Consider the following 19,296-nt stretch of genomic DNA (forward strand, 5'->3'; position numbering starts at 1 on the left):
GGGGCATTCACATAGGAAATGCTCCGTGGATTCCGCTTCCTCACTACAGGAGGGACACGCATCATCTTCGGTAATTCCTATTCTGAACATATGCCCAGCTAGTGAATTGTGGCCTGTCAGAATGCCCACAATACATCTGCAAGTCCTCCTGCTTTTCGACAGATAAACTATGCGGTACGTATGTTCGGTTCTGGCAGGGAAAAGTTTGGTGTGCCGAGCAGCATTTAGGTTCTGCAACCTGTCATTATGGGAAAAATTGTTCTCAGTGTTTGAAAACAGATTTAGTCAATGCTACTGATACTCCAATTGCTGGCTCCGGTCCCGGCATAGAGGAGATTGACCCCTATTTCGCTAAAGCGTCCGAGATTTCATTTCCCTCTATGCGACAGTGACCAGGTACCCAGAGTAGTTCCACCGTATTGAATCGAGACATAGAGTTCAAACGGTTTCTGCATTCCTGAACGATTTTCGAGGTGATCAAAGGACTGGCTCAATGCCCTCAACGCAGCTTGGTTGCCACTGCAGATTGCGTTGCGCCTGCCCTTCAACCGCTCGTCAATCACCCGGTTTGCCACCCTTAGGATCGCATAAACTTCGGCTTGAAAAACCGTTGCATATTGTCCCAAAGGAAAAGTCCACGTCTCGTTTTTATTGGAGAGGTAGACTCCGGCTCCAGAACCCTCTTCTGTTTTTGAAGCCATCGGTGTAGAAGACTTCCGTATCTCCCGCCACGCATTTCCCCTGGGTCTTCCCAGTCCTCTCTACGTTTCAGGGTAACTTCATATCTTCTACCAAACAGATGTATGGGGACACGAGAATCGGAAGGCATTGTAAGAATTGGATTCAGTCCTCCCAGTAACTCTTCCAATGCTCTGTGGCCCCGACATCCGTTGTTTTCCCATAGATCTAATCGAATTAGTCTATGAGCTGCTCTCATTTCAGTACTTTGAATACATATATTCAGGGGCTGCAAAATGAGTAGTATATTCAGAGCTGCGCCGGATGTCGTGCTCATGGCACCAGTGATACCCAGACACAGAGTTCTTTGCAGTGCGGCTAGTTTACGGCGAAAGCCTTTTTGTCTCACCTTAACCCACCACACTACGGATGCATATGCGAACATCAGCCTAATGATGGCAACGTATATCCACATTACCACATGAGGCCTGAGTCCCCAAGTCGAGGCAAAGGTCCGTCTGCACAGCCCATAGGCTGTGAGAGCTCGTTTCATCTTTACCTCTACATGTTTGTTCCAAAGAAGTTTTTTATCTGGAGTGACTCCCAGATATTTCACTTCTTCGAAGAGTTGAAGGGTAGTACCTCTTATCTCAGGGAGGCAAAGTCAATCCAGTTTTCTCCTTTTTGTGAATAAAACCATTTTGGTTTTATTTGGATTAACTGACAGACCATGTCTGAGGCACCAGCTGTCTATCAAATCAACGGCACGTTGTATATTCCTACACACCGTCCCAAGAGCCCGATCAACAACAAGCACAGCCACGTCATCAGCATAACCTTGAGCGTGTATTGGCAAATTTTCCAGTTCGCATTGTAGTAAGTCGATCAGCATACTCCACAGAAGCGGCGATAGCACACCTCCTTGGGAGCATCCCTTCGCTGCTTCTGCAGTCAGGTAGCGATCGACCCCACCTCAGCGCACAGCAATCTCTGCGCTAGCATAGCATAGATCCACTTAATTAAAGCATCATCAATACCATGCGTTCTGGCGGCATCACAAAGTTTTTGAAAAGGCGCGGAGTCAAAAGCCCCTTCAATGTCCACGAACACCCCCATCGCGTACTCACCATTCAAAGCTGCATCCTCTATCTTTGTGACCAAAGAATGAAGAGCAGACTCACAGGACTTTCCACGTTGGTAAGCATGTTGGTTTTCACTAAGTGGGTGTGACCTAAGTGCGTTTCCACGAATGTGACGCTCCACCAGTCTCTCCAAACCTTTCAGCAAGAATGAAGTCAAGCTGATCTGTCTGAAGTTCTTTGGATTAGAATAGTCATCTATCCCAGGTTTTGGTATGAAAACTAGCTTAACCTGTTGCCAAGAAGAAGGCACGTAGCCCAGAGCAAGACATCCTAGAAAAATATTTCTTAGAGGTCGCTCTAAATGCTCCATACCCTCCTTTAGCATTGCCGGATAGATACCATCCATGCCAGGTGCTTTGAAATGTCCAAAGGGACAGTATGGCAGCTTTCACCTTTTCATGGGTAACAACCTGCTTTCGCAGTGTTCCAGTTCCCCTTGCAGCAGCTACGTGTTGAAGGGGCTTGCAAGAACCGTCAACTCTCCCCCTACCACTTCTCTCACCCGTTCTCCGGGGTGGTGTACTCCCAGGAGGGTCTGTACTGAATCCAGTCTGGAGCTCGTCAAAGTACCGTCGTGTTTTCTAAGAGAATCCAACTTGGCTGACTCATCCCTTTTGTAGGACTCTGCACAGCTTTGAAGTTTCTCTTTCGCCTTCCAGTTTATTTATTATTTATGCTGCTCACAGTATACTCTAAACGAGTCTCGTTTCGAACACCTAACGAGCCTCTTATATTCACTGTTGTGAGTTCCTGAAATTTAGCCAGTCTTCGTTCTTGTTACTTTTGCAAGCATGGTCTAGAAGTCGCCTGGTTGATTTCCTGAGTTTTTGCAGTTCTCGGTTCCACCAAGGACCCGTCTTACCGCTTTGGCCTCGGGAAATAGGACAAGCCTCTTGATAGCACTCTAAAAGTGTGCAGTTCAGAGTTTTCAATTCATTTTCCAGCACCAAAGGAGTCCTTAGTCACCTAGGGCAACTGTACTTTATTGCCAAGAAGTTCATTGAACTTTGCCCAATCCTTTTCCTTAGAGTTCCGTCTTTGTACTGCAGACTGTTCGCTCGCAATAGTCAGATTGAATTCTAGATATCGGTGATCTGACAGTGAGACCTCGTCTAGTACTCGGCCAGTGTGTAATCAACTCTAACAATTTTGGGGTGCAGATTGTAAGGTCAATTACTTCGCTTCTTCTCGGTCCCACGAATGTAGGGACGCAGCCCTACATTTGCAGGTCATAAGACCAGCTGAAGTGATGATATCAAATAGCTTCTCTCCTCTTGGACTGCATTTGCTACTGCTCCAACAAATATGTTGAGCATTCGCATCGCAACCTATTAAGAGTTCGAGACCACTTGATTCTGCATACGCCACCAGATCCCTAAGCTCTTGCGTCGGTGGAGGATACAATGAATCATAGGGTAAATAAGCGGAGGCAACTATGATGTTTTTCCTCTCGCCATTTATTTGGTATTGTATGATGACCGTAGCTAAGTCCTGGGAAAAATATTGTCTCAGCATAGTTGCCTCTAACCGTCTTGACATCAGGACGCAAGCTCTCGGTCTTATGGATATTTCGTCGTAGAAGATTCTAGCCCCCTTTACTGATCCAATGCCAGAGATTCTGTTAAATCGAACCCACGGTTCTTGCACCAGAAAGATATAGGGGAAATCCTGTAGCTTTGTCATTCTCGCTGCCAACAGGTAGGAGGGAGCTTTGGCATGCTGCAGGTTGATTTGACCAATCTTTATGTTTTTCGACATAAACTTAGTCTGTTGTTTTATGGAAAACAGTTAGAAGCGAATGCGGCAGTCCGCGTATGACGGGGTTGCCCCCACACCGTACCGCCAGAGACTCGATCCCCTCGTGATTGATTTCTCTGAGAAAAGCCGTACTTGGAAGTACCGCAGTTTCCATGTTCTCATCCACGAAAGATCTCATCTCATCCCGCAGAGCATTCGTCTGTTTTCCACTTAGCACCTCAATTGGTTTGCGATGTCCGGGTTGCATAGATTCGATCACTCGAACTGGCATCAAGTCAGTTCCGTTCACGTTTCTTTCTTCTCTTCCTTCCGCCTGTTCCTTGGAAGGTGTAGGAGAAGTTACTAGCAGGTAGGATTCACTCTGTAGTCCCTTCCCCAGTGCGAGCCCCCATACGTGGGCTCCGCCCCTGTATGTACTATCCTCCGCGCACCTAAGATGCTGCAATTTGCTCTATGTTGTGTGAGCCGAAGACCATCATTGTTCTTCGCTCTCAAAATGAGATGATGCCCTACAGTTTCTGATATGACTGAATTTCAGTCTATATAGGAAAAAGTGGAGCACCATATGGTGACTTCCCCTGAGCACATTCAGACTCCGTTGGTCCAGTTCGAATACTAAGTTGAAACCCTCCACGTTTGTAGATTTGTCCTTCCTGGCATTCATGAGTGCCCAAAGAACATGTCCGGGTTCTGTTCACCCAGCATGCAGATGATGTCCTCTGTCTTCCTTCGAGGACCCGGTAGCCAACATCCGACATATTCTGTCCTCCGTAGCTCAGTGTTCACAATAGTGAACTTGGGCCGACCGCCGGAACTCAAAGTTGGGATTACCTGCAGGAGCCACTTTAAGGCAGCCTCGTCAGCGCACTCCAAATGGAGAAGCCCATCACAAAAACCTTGATTGTTAAATCGTGGCTTCGTTCCAGGCTCCTGCATTTTTTATCACAGGCGTTCCCGGAGGGTGGTAAATTGTCCCTCTGACATTTTGCCATCCTTGGAGAAAACTCCCACGGCAGCAGTCAGAACAGAGGCTGCAGCTTGCGCATACGTCCTCTTCCTTCCCGCCTTCGTGTTCGTATTCCTGTGGGGGGACCAACGTCATTGAGATCTCTCTCGCTGATTTGATCACCTCCCGGCACACCGATCCTAATCCCCGCGAGACGCGTGGATATAAGCCCTGGTGCGGAGCACAATAAAGCGTTGGCCACAGGAGATGTGTTGGTCTTACGTTTCTTGCGCGCATTACCGCTGACAGATGAGTCTGGTGCGTCCAGTGTGGATCTTACCGGGGTTTCCAGTTTATCCCCACCCTCCGCAGGAGATTCCGTTTCCTTGCGTCGGATTTCTCTGGGCGTCACCGCGCCTAGTGGTACAACACGTCCATGTCCTCATTCCCAAGGTACTTCATCTTCCTTCGCAGTGCTCCTGTTTTGCCGTCGGCTTAGGGCCTTTCCAGGTTCACGGTGTCCGGACCGCTTGAATCCATTTCCACATACTGGCGTTAAACCAGTAGCGTACACGTCACCAGCTTCCCGTTCTTCCCCTCTTCCCGGTAAGGATGAAGGAGAAGTTTCTGACAGGCAGGATTCAGCCTGTAGTCCCCCCTCCTTGGTGGCGGAAGTTCCCTTCTGCCGGGCCTTCCTCTTCCGTTTGCGGGTAGATTTAGGCTGTAGTACCGCGGACGGGCCGGCGTAGTTGGATTTCCAGTTTCTCCCAATTTGAGAGTTTCCGTACTTTCCTTTCTTGCTAACTTCGCCGTAGGCAGAAAGCAGGCCTTCTACAGATTGATCTATAGGCGAGTATGAATGTGGTGAGGCCTCCAAAATCCGCGCCCCGGTCGCGACATGATTGCTCATGGTCGCGGGTGGATTCAGTCTGTGACTTCTTACCACTTGGAGAGTTTATATCCTTCGTTTCCATATTCATATTTTGGACACCCTTAGTGTAGTAGTAAACTACTACAGGCTCCCCCACCACGACGAAGTGGTGTCCGAGGGGGAGCTAAAAGTTGGTAGTAGTATAAAATATAATATGAAGCACATTATCTCAAGTTTGATCAAAATTGCACTATTACTAACAAAGTTGCAGTAGCTCAAAGTTGACTTTGCCATGTAAATTTACTGCAACCAAATGTCAATATCACACTAAAGTGAGTAGTCAGACATGATAGATGCATATACATAATGGGCTACGTACAAATGGGATAGTTCTGCACTCAAATATACTCACAGAAGAAGCAAACAAAACCTTTCATACCTGAAGCGCCGAGCTTCCGATTTCCCGACTTGTTATTTTTTGAAGTAGTTTTGAAGAAGTCGGGAAATCGGAAACTGCGCGCTTCAGGTATGAAAGTTTTGTTTGTTTCTTGTGTGAGTATATTTGAGTACAGAACTATCCCATTTGTATGTAGCCCATTATGAATATGCATTTAGCATATCACATTTAGTACTTCGGGTTATAAATTTACACGGTAAGGCAACTTTGAGCTACTGTAACTTTGTTAATAATAGTATGATTTTGATCAAACTTGGAGATAATATGCTTCATATTACATTTTATACTACTAACAGCTTTTTTAACTCTGACATAAACTTACTTTTACGTTTTACTCAATTTATCCACAAATACGGTAATATACTATTATTAACTTAATTTGAACAGATATCGATATGGAGAGTATTCTGAGGCATGGGTACCGTATAGAGGCAGCTTCATGATTTGTTTCAGATTTTTCGGTTGGGTAGTTTCTCCGATATGGCTCCGTTAAAGAAATCATCACTTTGCACCCTCTCCCAATCCCCACCTTTTTAACAACTCTCAAAACTAAGACCGGCTTCGAAAAGTACTAATCGAGACCTTTCATTTGATACACCACATGACTATATTTGGTGAGAAAAGTTTTTACACCCCCCTTTTACATGTATGGGGACCCCCCCCCCCCCTAAATCTCAACGTAGGAGGATATTACTCACGGCATATCTGGCGGTCCACAGTTCCCACCTTCTCATCATATTTCATGTCAATCGGTATAGCCGTTTTTGAGGAAAGTGCGAGTGACAGACAGACAGACGGACAGACAGACAAACAGTCCACGGGGCTTGGGGGGAGTCGGGGGTGGTTTTAGTGGGTAAGAATCACCACACGCTGGCGTGTCCAGGCCAGTGTCTTTTGAAGATTACCACCTGCTCCAAAAAAAAAAAAAGACAGACAGACAGACGGACAAACAGACAGACAGATAGACATTGAACCGATTTTAATAAGGTTTTGTTTTACAAGCAAAACCTTAAAAACGATTTTTTTCTGTAAAAATAAAAAAAAATTGGGGTGAATCACTACGCTCTATATCCACCAAATCTTTAGGATTTATTACAAGGGGTTAAATACATCCTCAAACCCTCAAAGGCTTCGACTTATCTTCAATTTATATGCGAAAACCAGGTTTTGCTGTTATTGATTTTTGTATCAAAAACTCAGGTAATTCCATTATTTTGCTCACAGATCCGTTATTATTTACCCCACTGACTTCAATCATACCTTTGAAAGCCTTTTAAAGCATTTTAAAAGACGTTGAGATCGATTTCCACCAAAAGTTACTGATTTTGCATTATTTGACCTTGAAAATATTAATTTTTATAAACGTTACGAATTTATGTTCGACGAATCATAACACTGTTCACCATTTCAACATAAAATGTATGGTTTTCGAGGTATTTGCGAAAAACCATTGAAAACATGAATTTTTTCGATGAAAAAAAAACGGCAATAGGAAATGAACATGAATAACTGGAAAACTATTACTTGTAGGAAAAATTTTCACTAAACATTTTTTGCTTACAATCGATCATTTAATCGATTTCTGTGATTATATTGAAAAAAAAATAAATGTCCACCCCGGTGGAAGGGAGGCTTGCGCCCAATAGCCCTATACAACTTTTGCTTCTTGTGCCATCTTCTATCCCCACCCCAAATTTCATGTCAATCGATCTTGACTGAAAGAATTCGGATGTCGCACCCGATTTTAGGTTTAAATGACTGGGACTAATACCACGAACAAGGACGGGTATGACAAAAAACAGCAACGGACGGACAGACAGATATCGAATCGATTTCAATACGACTCTGTTTTGTACAAAACCTTGAAAATAGCAACAGGTACCTTAGTTCTAGGCACCAAAGCCACTAGTTGCCGTAAACCCTGCTCTTTTAAAAGTTAACATATTATACTTTTCTTGATATATTATTTGAAAATCGAATTAGTTAGACAGAAATTTGATAATATTACCTATTTCTTTAAATAAGTTGGTATGTGGCTCTTCGCCCTTTTGGCGTTGCAGGTACTAAGATAAACTTAACGCTTATGAGTTCTTTAGTTTTTACAAGGATTGAGACCGAAGTCAAATTTTTGTCAATTATAGGTTAAACTTGGTTAAAAAAATCTAACGATTTTCAAACTATTCAAACTAATCATTATTCCAACCAGTGATTACATCCATATATCTTTCCAACTTTAACTCAACTCAGAAGTTGATTATAAGAAAGGCTGGAACATGAATTACGCAAAGGTACTTACCGGCCTATTGATTTCAATTTTTTACTTACAGGTATAATGTATACATATGCACATAGATATATTTCGACAATGGTCGCAGTTTTCATTGCAGTGAGTGAAACTGCTGCTATGTCATTAAAGTAATTGTATATGATCTTCTCCCCAAACTGCAGAAAGATGCCGAAAAATAGATAATAAACAATAAATTGGGCATTTGTTCAGCGACAGACTCATGATCCACTGTTGACCGAAATGTTGGATCAGTATTGAAACTTATTTCACCGTGTCCAGTAGAATTCGGTTGCACTTTAGTTTAGTCAGTGGTTGAGCGCACTTAGAGCCCCAAAAATGTCCATCGACTTCAAAATTAATGGAAAGTTCTACAAAGGTGAGGAAGTCTAATGATCCCAAAGTTACAAATTTTATCAAATTTCTCACTGTAGTTTCGCTGCAGAACTATCCAGTGGACATAACGCTCAACACGTTCATTCGGCAGCATGCAAAGTTATCAGGAACGAAGTTCATGTGCTTAGAAGGTGGTTGTGGGGCATGCATTTGTGTTATTAAAGGACGTCATCCAGATACTAAGGAAATGAAAATGTGGGCAACTAATTCTGTGAGTACAAGTTTACATCATATACATATGTAGTTCTTTTTTGAGTCAAGTCAAGTACGATGTCATAATAGTTTTCTCGATAGAGAAAATCTATAAAGCATGCATTAAATTCGCAATCAGATATTGAGAACTAAATTATGTTGATTGAAATTTTATGTCAGCTTGCTAAAACTCGACTCAGGCTTTTTAGGGGAAAGGGTCATCCCGATGAATGCTGTTCTTTCGCATTTTTGGGAATTTTGGTTTAGAAGAACTGAATAAAGATGCAAATGCGAATGTTTCCCCATATAGTATATTTATTATTATTTATTTTGGGCATACGTAAAAGTTTTTTCAGTCTGATATCATCGCTCATTATTGAAGTACATGATAACTTATCCACCCATCTCCAAAAAAGTGTTTTTCGGGTACCACGCTTGAGGGTTCATTCTAAAGGAAAGAAGTCGGGAAACCGGACACTCGGCGCTTCAGGTATGAAAGGTTTTGTTTGCTTCTTCTGTGAGTATATTTGAGTGTAGAACTATCACATTTGTACACATTTGTATATGCATTTAGCATGTCTGACTACCGACTTTAGTGTGATATTGATATTTAATTGCAGTAAATTTACACGGTAAAGTCAACTTTGAGCTACTGTAACTTTGTTACTAATAGTATGATTTTGATCAAACTGGCGATAATATGCTTCATATTATATTTGATACTACTACCAACTTTTATAACTCTGGGATAAACTTAAGGGGGGTTTTACTCAATTTCCTCAAAAATATGGTAATATACTATTATTAACTTAATTTGAACGGATATCGATATGGAGAGTATTTTGAGGCATGGGCACCATATAGATGCAGCTTCATGATTTTTTTAGATTTTTCGGTTGGGTAGTTTCTGAGAATGGGTCCGTTAAAGAAATCATCAATTTCCGCCCTTCCCACTCCCCGCCATTCTAACAAATTTCAAAACTAATACCGGCTTCGAAAATCACTAATCGAGACCTTTCACTTGATACCCCACACAACTATATTTGGTGAAACAAAAATTTACACCCCTTTTGCATGTATGAGGAGCGCCCGTAAATCTCAATGTACAACGATATCACTCACTGCATGTCTGGGCGTTTATAGTTTCCACCTTCTCCCCAATTTTCGTGTCAATCGTTATAACCGTTTCTGAGAAAAGTGCGTGTGACGGACAGACAGAGAGACTTTGAACCGATTTTACTAAGGTTTTGTTTTGCAAACAAAACCTTAAAAATAAGCGGCATTTAGACGTGCGGAGCATATCCCGGTTCGTGAACTAAGATTATTAAAAAATGTCGAAAGTAAAGCTTGTTGAACTTTTTTTAAACAGCATTTGTTTGGTGTTTTTGTTTTTAGAGTATCGAAAAATCACACATTGAGCATATTACTAAATGGAAGGTTCCAATTAGCACTTTCCGAAATGAATATCGCTTCTGAAATGTTTTCTAAAAAATGCTCCTCGAGGAATTTAAAGCGTAAAATACTATACTCGCCATCACTAAATATCGAAAATCAATAAATAATGGTTTCGTCCAGGGGAAAAGAAGTTCATTATCGAGGTGATTGAAGGTGGTCACTAGGCATTTGTTGCTCTCTTGACAAGCAGTTGAAAGAAACAAGACTTCATTGAACTCGGGAAATTGTCTACTTGCATGTTTGTCTATTTTTTGTCTGTGTGCCCGTCTGTCTTATATAATATATAATCATGCACGGTATCAAATGAAATGGTTTGTGTACTTTCTAGAATATCAGATTATGAAGAGAAGTAGTGCGGGTATTAAAAATTGATCATGTTTTCAAAGACCTATTCTGTGAAGCTACTCAATAAAAAAAGTTGAAAACAATCATGGAGCCGCTTCTCTCAACTGTTCAAATCAAGGTTTACGATCTAATATTATGCAGGGGTGGAGCCCCAATTCAATCGTTTTAATGATAATTTCCTATTATTTCGATTTTTCATAAATACTCGTCTTGGTCTCATTAGATTCACTCGGCCGACTCGCTTTCATTTAGAATTTCCTTTCATGGAACCACACATTGTTGTGTTCGCTGCGCGCTCTTAATATTAATATTAATATTTAATGCCTTCTAGATAATTACTTTGATATAACCATATTATTCAGTTCAGCTAAAATAATAATCCAATCCAATTGGATCAGGGCCTTGAAGGGTGTTAGAGCATCACTACATTCAAGGCTGTCACGGTACACTACAGGATTTCCAGTACTCTATAAGGCGATGAGGTTAGTATTGCACTCGCTCGAGTTTATTACCTTATTTTGACTTAGGTACTCATTCACAGCTGAGTCCATTGGTATTCGGAGTCAAATTACGATACAAATCCTACTGTCATCAGGGAGATTTGATTTGCGACACTAAGTTATCCGGGCAATACCAAAAGAGAAATAATCATTTATGTGGTTGAAAAGACAGACGGCAACAGGTGCTCTTGGGGAAAAAATTGGGAGCACACAAGAACGGTGAAGAGCGCATAGTCGATTTTATGAACGCTCACGACCTTGCCAATACATGGTTTATCAAACAATTGTCTCATTTTCCCATATTTTATCGTGGGAACAGTAATAAGCGAATCGACTATATCCTCATAAGACTCAGGCATTTTAACAGCGTCACTGCAGCAAACCCGTTGTTTTTGAGACCATTGGACTTTAACATCGCTCGTTGCTCGCTCGTTTGTGAATCAATTCACCTATGAAACAACGTGAGAACCGCACTGACCTGCCCCGAATTATGGTAAACGGTACTGATTTTGTAAGAAAATTGAAGAAATGGTTTCAGTTAAGCCATCGATCATTACAAACATCAAACAAATCTAGCATCTAGCTAAAAGTCAGAGCGGCACAACCTGATAGACATTATATCAACTGAAATTCCTGGCTTTGGAGAAACGATGTCCAAATGAAGGTATTTCTGAAGAAACGCCTCTACCGTGAATTTTTCGTTGATAAAACACTGGCCAATTGGTAAATTATAAGAATGTCAGCCGGGAGACAACGAAAGCGATTGCTGTTACCCGAGCACTGTAAAGATACTTACGATAAACTGGATATTCGGGATGTCGAGAGAGATCTCCCGTCATGTAGTTTTTCCACTTGCCAAACGCACATAAGACATCGAACACTTCCGTTGGTTTAATGTCAAGAAAGGTGTCTTGTATTCCGATAACCGAGGCGCAATGGATAGATGGCGAGAATATTTCGAAGCAGCTTTCAACGGAAGAATTCACTCAATTCCACCTGTCAGCACCACTGATGTCGGCAGGAGCAGTCAAAGAAGTGAAATTGGAGAAAGCAACAGAACCTGACGACATCACAGATGAGTTCTGGAGAGCCAAGTGCCGGGCTCCAAACACTGTAATCTTTGAATTGAATTATTGAGGACAGAACACTATTTGACTGGAAAAAACATAATAATTTGAGTATGGAAAATGAAAAGCAGTCTGGCAGAATGTTCAAATTACCATCCGGTAAAGTTGCAGCGCCATTAAGTATTCTTGACAACCCGACGAAATCGTTTAAATAACAGCGACCAAGCTGGTTACTCAAGGAGAAATACCGTGAGACGCGTCTCATTCTCTATAATTTCCCATTTTTGCATCTTGAGGAGATGTTTGACAGTGTGCCACCGAAATTTCTCTGGCATACTCTACGGCATCAGCTAATGTCAGAGGAACTAATGCGCGGTGAATTGCTCTATCTCGAACTGGAAAGTGAAAACCGAAATATTTTCTTTGTGTCAAGCTAATTTCAAGCAACATTTCAACAAAATAGAGTGATCGCCTCATCTAACACCTTCCCAGACTGAATCTAAATAAAACTATCAGTGGCAGTCAATGCTATCAGCCAATGGTAATGTGAGTTATGAAATTACTTCACTCATTAACGCAACTTATATGAAGTGGCTTTTCAGAACTGACGTTTTTAGTGATCAATGTATCAATCAAAGTCACAAACTCAAATTTAGCGCAATGTCGTTCGCCCTGTCACGGTTCTGTATGTTAGCCGACTATCAAATGCAATGAACGGACCTCACGGCAGTGAAGACGAAGATGCTGTGTTGGACCAATAGCCACATACGCCATGATCACATCCGAAATGAGAATATCCGCGATCAATACAGGGTTCAGCCGATGATGAAAAAAGTACAAACGAGGCGTCTTCGATGGTATAGAGATTTATTTAGCCCTGATAAAAACTCACTTGCCAAGATTAGTCTGAACATGCAGGTCGATGCAAAGCGACCGAAAGGCCACTGGATGATGGTTTGGAAGTGTCGCGACTCCATCCAGATCAGAACAAGCAAAATAGCGAAACCAACTACGGCGAGCTGGCTCCGCTTCTGAACGAACTGAACGAACCAAAGGCAGATAAAGGAAAAGAAGAAACAGTAGATCACAACTGCATATCTACGAAAATTTACTACACTTTAAGATATTATGTAGAGATATAAGTACCACATTAAACTGTATAGCCTGGCTTACCTTTTTAAGGTTTTGTGTGAAACAAAACCTTATTAGAATCGAGACGGTGTCTGTCTGTCCGTCTGTCTGTCTGTCTGTCTGTCTGTCTGTCTGTCTGTCACACCCGATTTATTCGGAAACGGCTAGACCGATTATTACGAAAATTGGTGAGAGTATGTAATCTGGTGTTCCCTTTACATGCAGTAAGTGGCGCCATCTAGAGTTAAGTTTAAGGGGGGCTCCCCATACATGTGAATGGAGGGTGCAAATTTTTTTTTCACAGAATGTAGCCATGTGGGGTATCAAATGAAAGGCCTCAATTAGTACTTTTCGAAACTGGTTCAATATTTGATATTAGGTGAAACATAGGGGAGTGAGGGCTCAAAATATGACCCCCAAAAAGTGTAACAGGTCTCGTTCTCAGAACCTATCCAACCGAAAAATCTGAAAAAAATCACAGTGGTGCATCTGTACCAAATCTAGGCCTCAAAATATATCCGGTTCCGATATCTGCACAAATAAAGTTAATAATAGTATATTTCCACATTTCAGAAATTTACCCGGCACCCTCCTTATGTTCATCTCAGAAGTACAAAATTTGGCATGCATATAATAAAGAACATAGTGCACAGTTTGGTCAAGTTTGAAGAAAATCCGATTATTACTAACAAAGTTATAGGGGGTAAAACTTTACCATTTTTTGTGAATTTCGTGCACTCTACAACCCGCATGACGTCATGATCACATATCATTTCGTCAATACCACAACGAAATAAATTGTTATGGATGGGGTTGCAAAGAATTATTTTGTTTTAGTTTTTTAATCATTTGTATGTGAATATCAATTATTCCAACCAGACATGTGTATATGTAGGTATATAGTATATGCGTGCTAATGAACTTTGCGGATAGTGCCTAATTCAGATAGATATAAGAAGTAAATCCGAAATATGGGTACGATCAATTGATATACGTGCATATATGTGTATAGTATTCGGAAATAGGCAGTTTGTTTGTTTAGGGTGAGCGTAATATGTACGTATGTCTCGTAGTTTGGAAAAATGTGAAGGATTATGTTGGATTTGTAGCTATATACGGATAGAGAAATGTGCGTTGAAATTTCTTACATAAGATGAACACAAAACCTTTATACCCGAAGCGCGAGCTTCCGGTATTCCGACTTGTTTCTTTTTGATCAGCCTTTGTCCCATTCACAAGCGGGGTCATTAGCTTATCAAAAGCCTAATGCGGACACAATCGTGCACACCAATCTTGACAAATGGATTCTCTTTAGCGCGAATTACGTCACCATACCATCGAACACGCCATCATGTAATTTTTCCACAATCGGTGGAACGCCATATCGATCGCGAATATCTTCATTTCGTATGTGATCAAAACGCGGCACGCCCCTAATATCTTCGTCTCCATTACCGCAAGACGCCGTTCACTGTATTTTACCATATAGTCGGCCAACAATCAGAACCATAGAGGGTGACAGTACAGACAACGTTGCGGCAAATTTTAGATTTGAGACGTTTGTTGATACGTCGATGACAAAGAACACCAGTTGTGATACGCCCCTTGGCTGATAGCACTGAAGCCGGCATCCATCTGAATTTTCTTATATGAGAAATCTACACAACTTTCCTCCGGTTCCCAATTTGTTGTGGGTGTGTGATATCGTGTTCGTGTCACCCAGAGCTACAGTTCTGTGCAGTGTGACTAGTTTTCAGTGAAACTCCTTTTGTTTTGCTTTAACCCACCACAATTCAGATAATTATAATCATTGGCGTAACAATCCATATTTGATCAGGTCCTTGAAGTGTCTTAGAATACTTCATTCAAAACCGTAACGGCACACTACAACACACTTCAGAAGCGAATCTTCGATTAATGATATAAACATATATTCACATTTCCACCTCAGATGTAAGTCCCCTGGTCGAGGCAAAGGTCGATCTGAACAGCCCATAAGCTGTGAGAGCTCATCTTATCTTTGCATGTTTTTTCCAAAGAAATTTTTGTCTAAGAAACTCCCAGATATTTCACTTCTTCCGAGTGCTGAAGGGTCGTGCTGCTCATCTCTGGAACGCAAAGACCATTCAGTTTCCTCTGGCATTATCCTAGGAATGCACGTTCCGAGAGCTCGCCGAACGGCTAGCACAGCCACGTCATCAGCATAAATTTGGGCCTGTATTAACAAATTTGTCAGCTCGGATATTAGTGATCAACATATTCCAAAGGTAATAGCACACTTTCTTGGATGCAGCCTTTCGTTGATTTTGTTGTCAGGTAGCGATCCACTTCAGCAGACAATAATCAATAATCTCATCGTAAGCATAGCATAGACCCACCTAATTAAAGTTGCATCGATTCTCTGACGATATCACAAAGCGTATAGTTAGAAGACCATAATATCCTCGAAAACGGCCATCGCGTACTCGCCTTTCACAATTGTATTTGCTGTCATTAAAACCAAAGAGTGGAGAGATAGAGAGAGGCTTACTGGACTTTCCACGATGGAGAGCATGCCGTTTTTTATTTAGTGGGTGCGAACTTCTTATATTTTCATGATCGTTAGTTTAACCAGTTTCTAAAAACATTTCAGTAAGACTGATTTTTAGCTGATTTGCCAAAATTTCTTTGGATTTGCATAGTCGTCTGGTGGTGGTCAAAGGGTAGTATAGCTTCTAGGGCGAAACGTGGATTCGTACCCACGATGGAGCATAAAACCTGGGAAACGTCTTCTGATCTAACACCAACAGCCCTACTACCAATCCCTATCTCCACCTCCTCGTGGTGACCGCTGGGAGCTCTTTCTTAACGAAAAGCTGTAGACGGAGAAGTATGAAGGCGAGTCTCCCGCGCGTAAAAACGAGACAAATTGTACCAACTGGTCCTCCAGGTTGGCGGTTGGCTACAGGGACAACAACTTGTTACGAAGCCCCAACAGGAGCCTCGGACTGGACGGATACCATAACGAAGAACCCGGCAACGACAAAGGAATAACGATTTGCGTATTTTCTCATGAAATGTACGGTCCCTGTACAGGGATGAAGCTGCCGAGCAGCTAGCCGATACCCTGTCCCAATATAAGGCTGATGTAGCAACGTTACATGAGATGCGTTGGACATTGACCGGTTTCCTGGAGAAGAGTCGCTACATATACGGATACGGATACCATAACGAAGAACCCGGCAACGACAAAGGAATAACGATTTGCGTATTTTCTCATGAAATGTACGGTCCCTGTACAGGGATGAAGCTGCCGAGCAGCTAGCCGATACCCTGTCCCAATATAAGGCTGATGTAGCAACGTTACAGGAGATGCGTTGGAAATTGACCGGTTTCCTGGAGAAGAGTCGCTACATATATAGATATTATAGTGGCCATCCAGTAAACCATGTGCTCGGAGTAAGTTTCTTAATCAGGCAAAAAATAAAACCTGCTGTTACCGGCTTTGAAAACATAAGCGAACGGCTATGCACTCTGAGTTTGCGAGGCGAGTTCAGAAATATAAGCCTCATTGACGTTCACGGCCTTACAGAGGAGACTGCAGACTTGGAGGAGGATACCTTCTACGAGACAGTTGAGCGGACCGTCGAAGCTTGTCCCAAGTATGACATCAAAATCATACTTCAGGATTTTAACAGTCAACTAGCGAAGCAGCCCGTACTCAGGTGATACGTTGGCTTCCATAATTTACATCAAAATACAAATGATAACGGACTGTAGATTATTCAATTAGCAGTATCGCATGCAATGGTTGTTGAAAGTACCTGGTTTGCGCGGAAACCGGTCCACAAACATACATGGGCCTCTGCTGACGAGACCACTTTCAACCAAATTGACCACGTGTTGATCGAACGTCGCCATCTCTCAGCCCTGATGAATGTCAGAACATATAGGGGGCCAATATCATTGGATCACTCTCGTTGGCATGGTGCTTCAAACTCGGCTAGTAACACCACCCAAAATCCCCTCTGACAATCAGGTGATAGTCAACACTGAAGCCATCTACAACACAGCCCTCCGCAACATCTATAATGCTGCATACCGAGTAATGGTCCATTCTCGAAGAACGCGGACACGCGCTCAAGGTGTGGGATAGCGAATCAATGCCTGACGATTGGCAAAGAGGCATTATGTGTCTCATACACAAAAAGGGAGATATCATACCGTGCATCAATTATAGAGGTATCACGTTGCTGAGTACCATCTATAAGATAATCTCCCCTATCTTGCTAGGTGGGATAGCCCCATACGGCCAGAACATCATCATCATCATCATACCAAAGAGGCTTCACTCCAGGCAAATCAGCAACAGATCAGATTTTCTCTCTGCGGTAAGCAATGAAAAAACTGTTGGAATATGAACAATAGTTGCACCATCTCTTCATCGACTTTAAAACCGCCTATGATAGCATAGCCAGAGGAAAACTGTACACGGCCATGAGGGAATTCGGTATACAGAAGAAGTTGGTAAGACTGACTAGGTTGACCCTGACTGATGTGCGAGGCCAGATAAAAGCAGCAGGATCACTCTCAAGACCATTCGACATCAACAACCGTCTCGAGAAAGTGATCCCTGATGCTGAGGTAAATTGAAGAGGTGCGATCCTCCTAAGTCCACCCAACTACTGGCGGAGACGTACAAACTAGCTTTATCTATATCGAGCAGGCGGCGCAAGATCTAGGGCTACACATCAATGAAGGCAAGACAAAGTATATGGTGGACAGCGTCAGCACCAAAAACCAACCAACCAACAACATCAAACCGCACTGGTCAAACGGGAAAAATAAAGATCGGAGATTACAACTTTGAGGCCGTTGATAATTTCTCCTATCTAGGGTCGAAAATCACAACTGATAACAATTACGATGATGAAATCCGCGCATGGTTGTTGGCAGCCAACAGAGCCTATTTCACCTTACAAAAACTGTTCCGCTCGAAATGTCTCACCATAGGGTCAAAGCTCTTACTCTACAAGACTATGATCTTGCCAGTCCTTATGTATTTTTCGGAAACTTGGGTTCTTAACAAGAAAAATTGGGAACTCTTGACCGCGTTCGAGAGAAGAATCATATGAAGAATTTTTAGCCCCCTACATGAGAATGGCCGATTCCGTACCTAGATAAAAACGAAATCTATGAGCGATACCATAACCGTCAAGTTGTGGATAAAATCCGGCTCAATAGGGTACGGTGGGCAGGGTCACTTAATCCGTATGGATGAGGAATGATCCAGCCCGGAAAGTCTATAAGGGCAATATCTATGGTAGAAAAAATAGACGAGGCAGACCCTGCCAAAGATGGAGCAATGGCGTAGGTCAGGACGCCAGACAGCTTTTAGAGATATCGAATTGGTGGACCTCGGCGCAAAACCGGGATGTCTAGAGTTCCTTATTAAGGCAGGCGTAGACCCGATACCGGTTGTAGCGCCGTTGATGATGATAGTCTTCTTTCCCAGGCTCAGGTATAAAGACCACCTTAACCTTTTGCCAAGAGATAGGCACGTAACCCAGGGCAAGACTCTTTCACTATTAAAATTCGTTACTGACATCTTCACTTACTTTAGACACCAAAGTAGTGAGCTGCCACCACCATGAGAGCGTGGTGTCGAAGGGCAACTCCCTCTTGTTAGTGATAGACTTTTTACCGCCAAGTTTTCCAGCGATGTACTCTATATTCTAGCTTATATTGCAGTCATGAACTTTTAAGAAAATCTGCAAATATACTAAGTATTTCTCAAACAAGGATAGGCCCCAGCTTCAAGCAATATTGAATGCTAAACTTAAGATTAGAGTCCTTTTTATACTATTCAGTAGCCAATGTGTCCACTACAGAACGTACGAAAGAATCCACACCATCCAGCACGTTCGCGAAATTACAAATCAAATATAAATTCGCATGTCACTCCTCATGTGGAGCTACTTGATAATTGCAAAAATTATCCTTGAATTCTTGAGAGGTACATTTTTAATTTAGTGTATTATAGATTGTCTTTTAACCGTACAATTCCTAAGAAAATGCATGCACATGTCTATAGT

At 42.2% G+C, this 19,296-nt stretch overlaps 1 protein-coding gene across 1 annotated transcript in view; it reads left to right on the top strand.

The window, feature by feature from the left end:
* Positions 1–8,399: 8,399 nt before the first annotated feature.
* Positions 8,400–19,296, top strand: part of LOC119647240 (xanthine dehydrogenase-like) — a 31,520-nt gene continuing 20,623 nt past the window's right edge. Inside the window, 2 exon segments of the mRNA XM_038048103.1 lie at positions 8,400–8,515; positions 8,571–8,743. Of these exon segments, the coding sequence (XP_037904031.1) occupies positions 8,476–8,515; positions 8,571–8,743 (213 nt within the window). The 5' untranslated portion in view covers positions 8,400–8,475.

This window comes from Hermetia illucens, chromosome 1 (assembly GCF_905115235.1).
Source record: "Hermetia illucens chromosome 1, iHerIll2.2.curated.20191125, whole genome shotgun sequence".
Taxonomy (NCBI): Eukaryota; Metazoa; Arthropoda; class Insecta; order Diptera; family Stratiomyidae; genus Hermetia; species Hermetia illucens.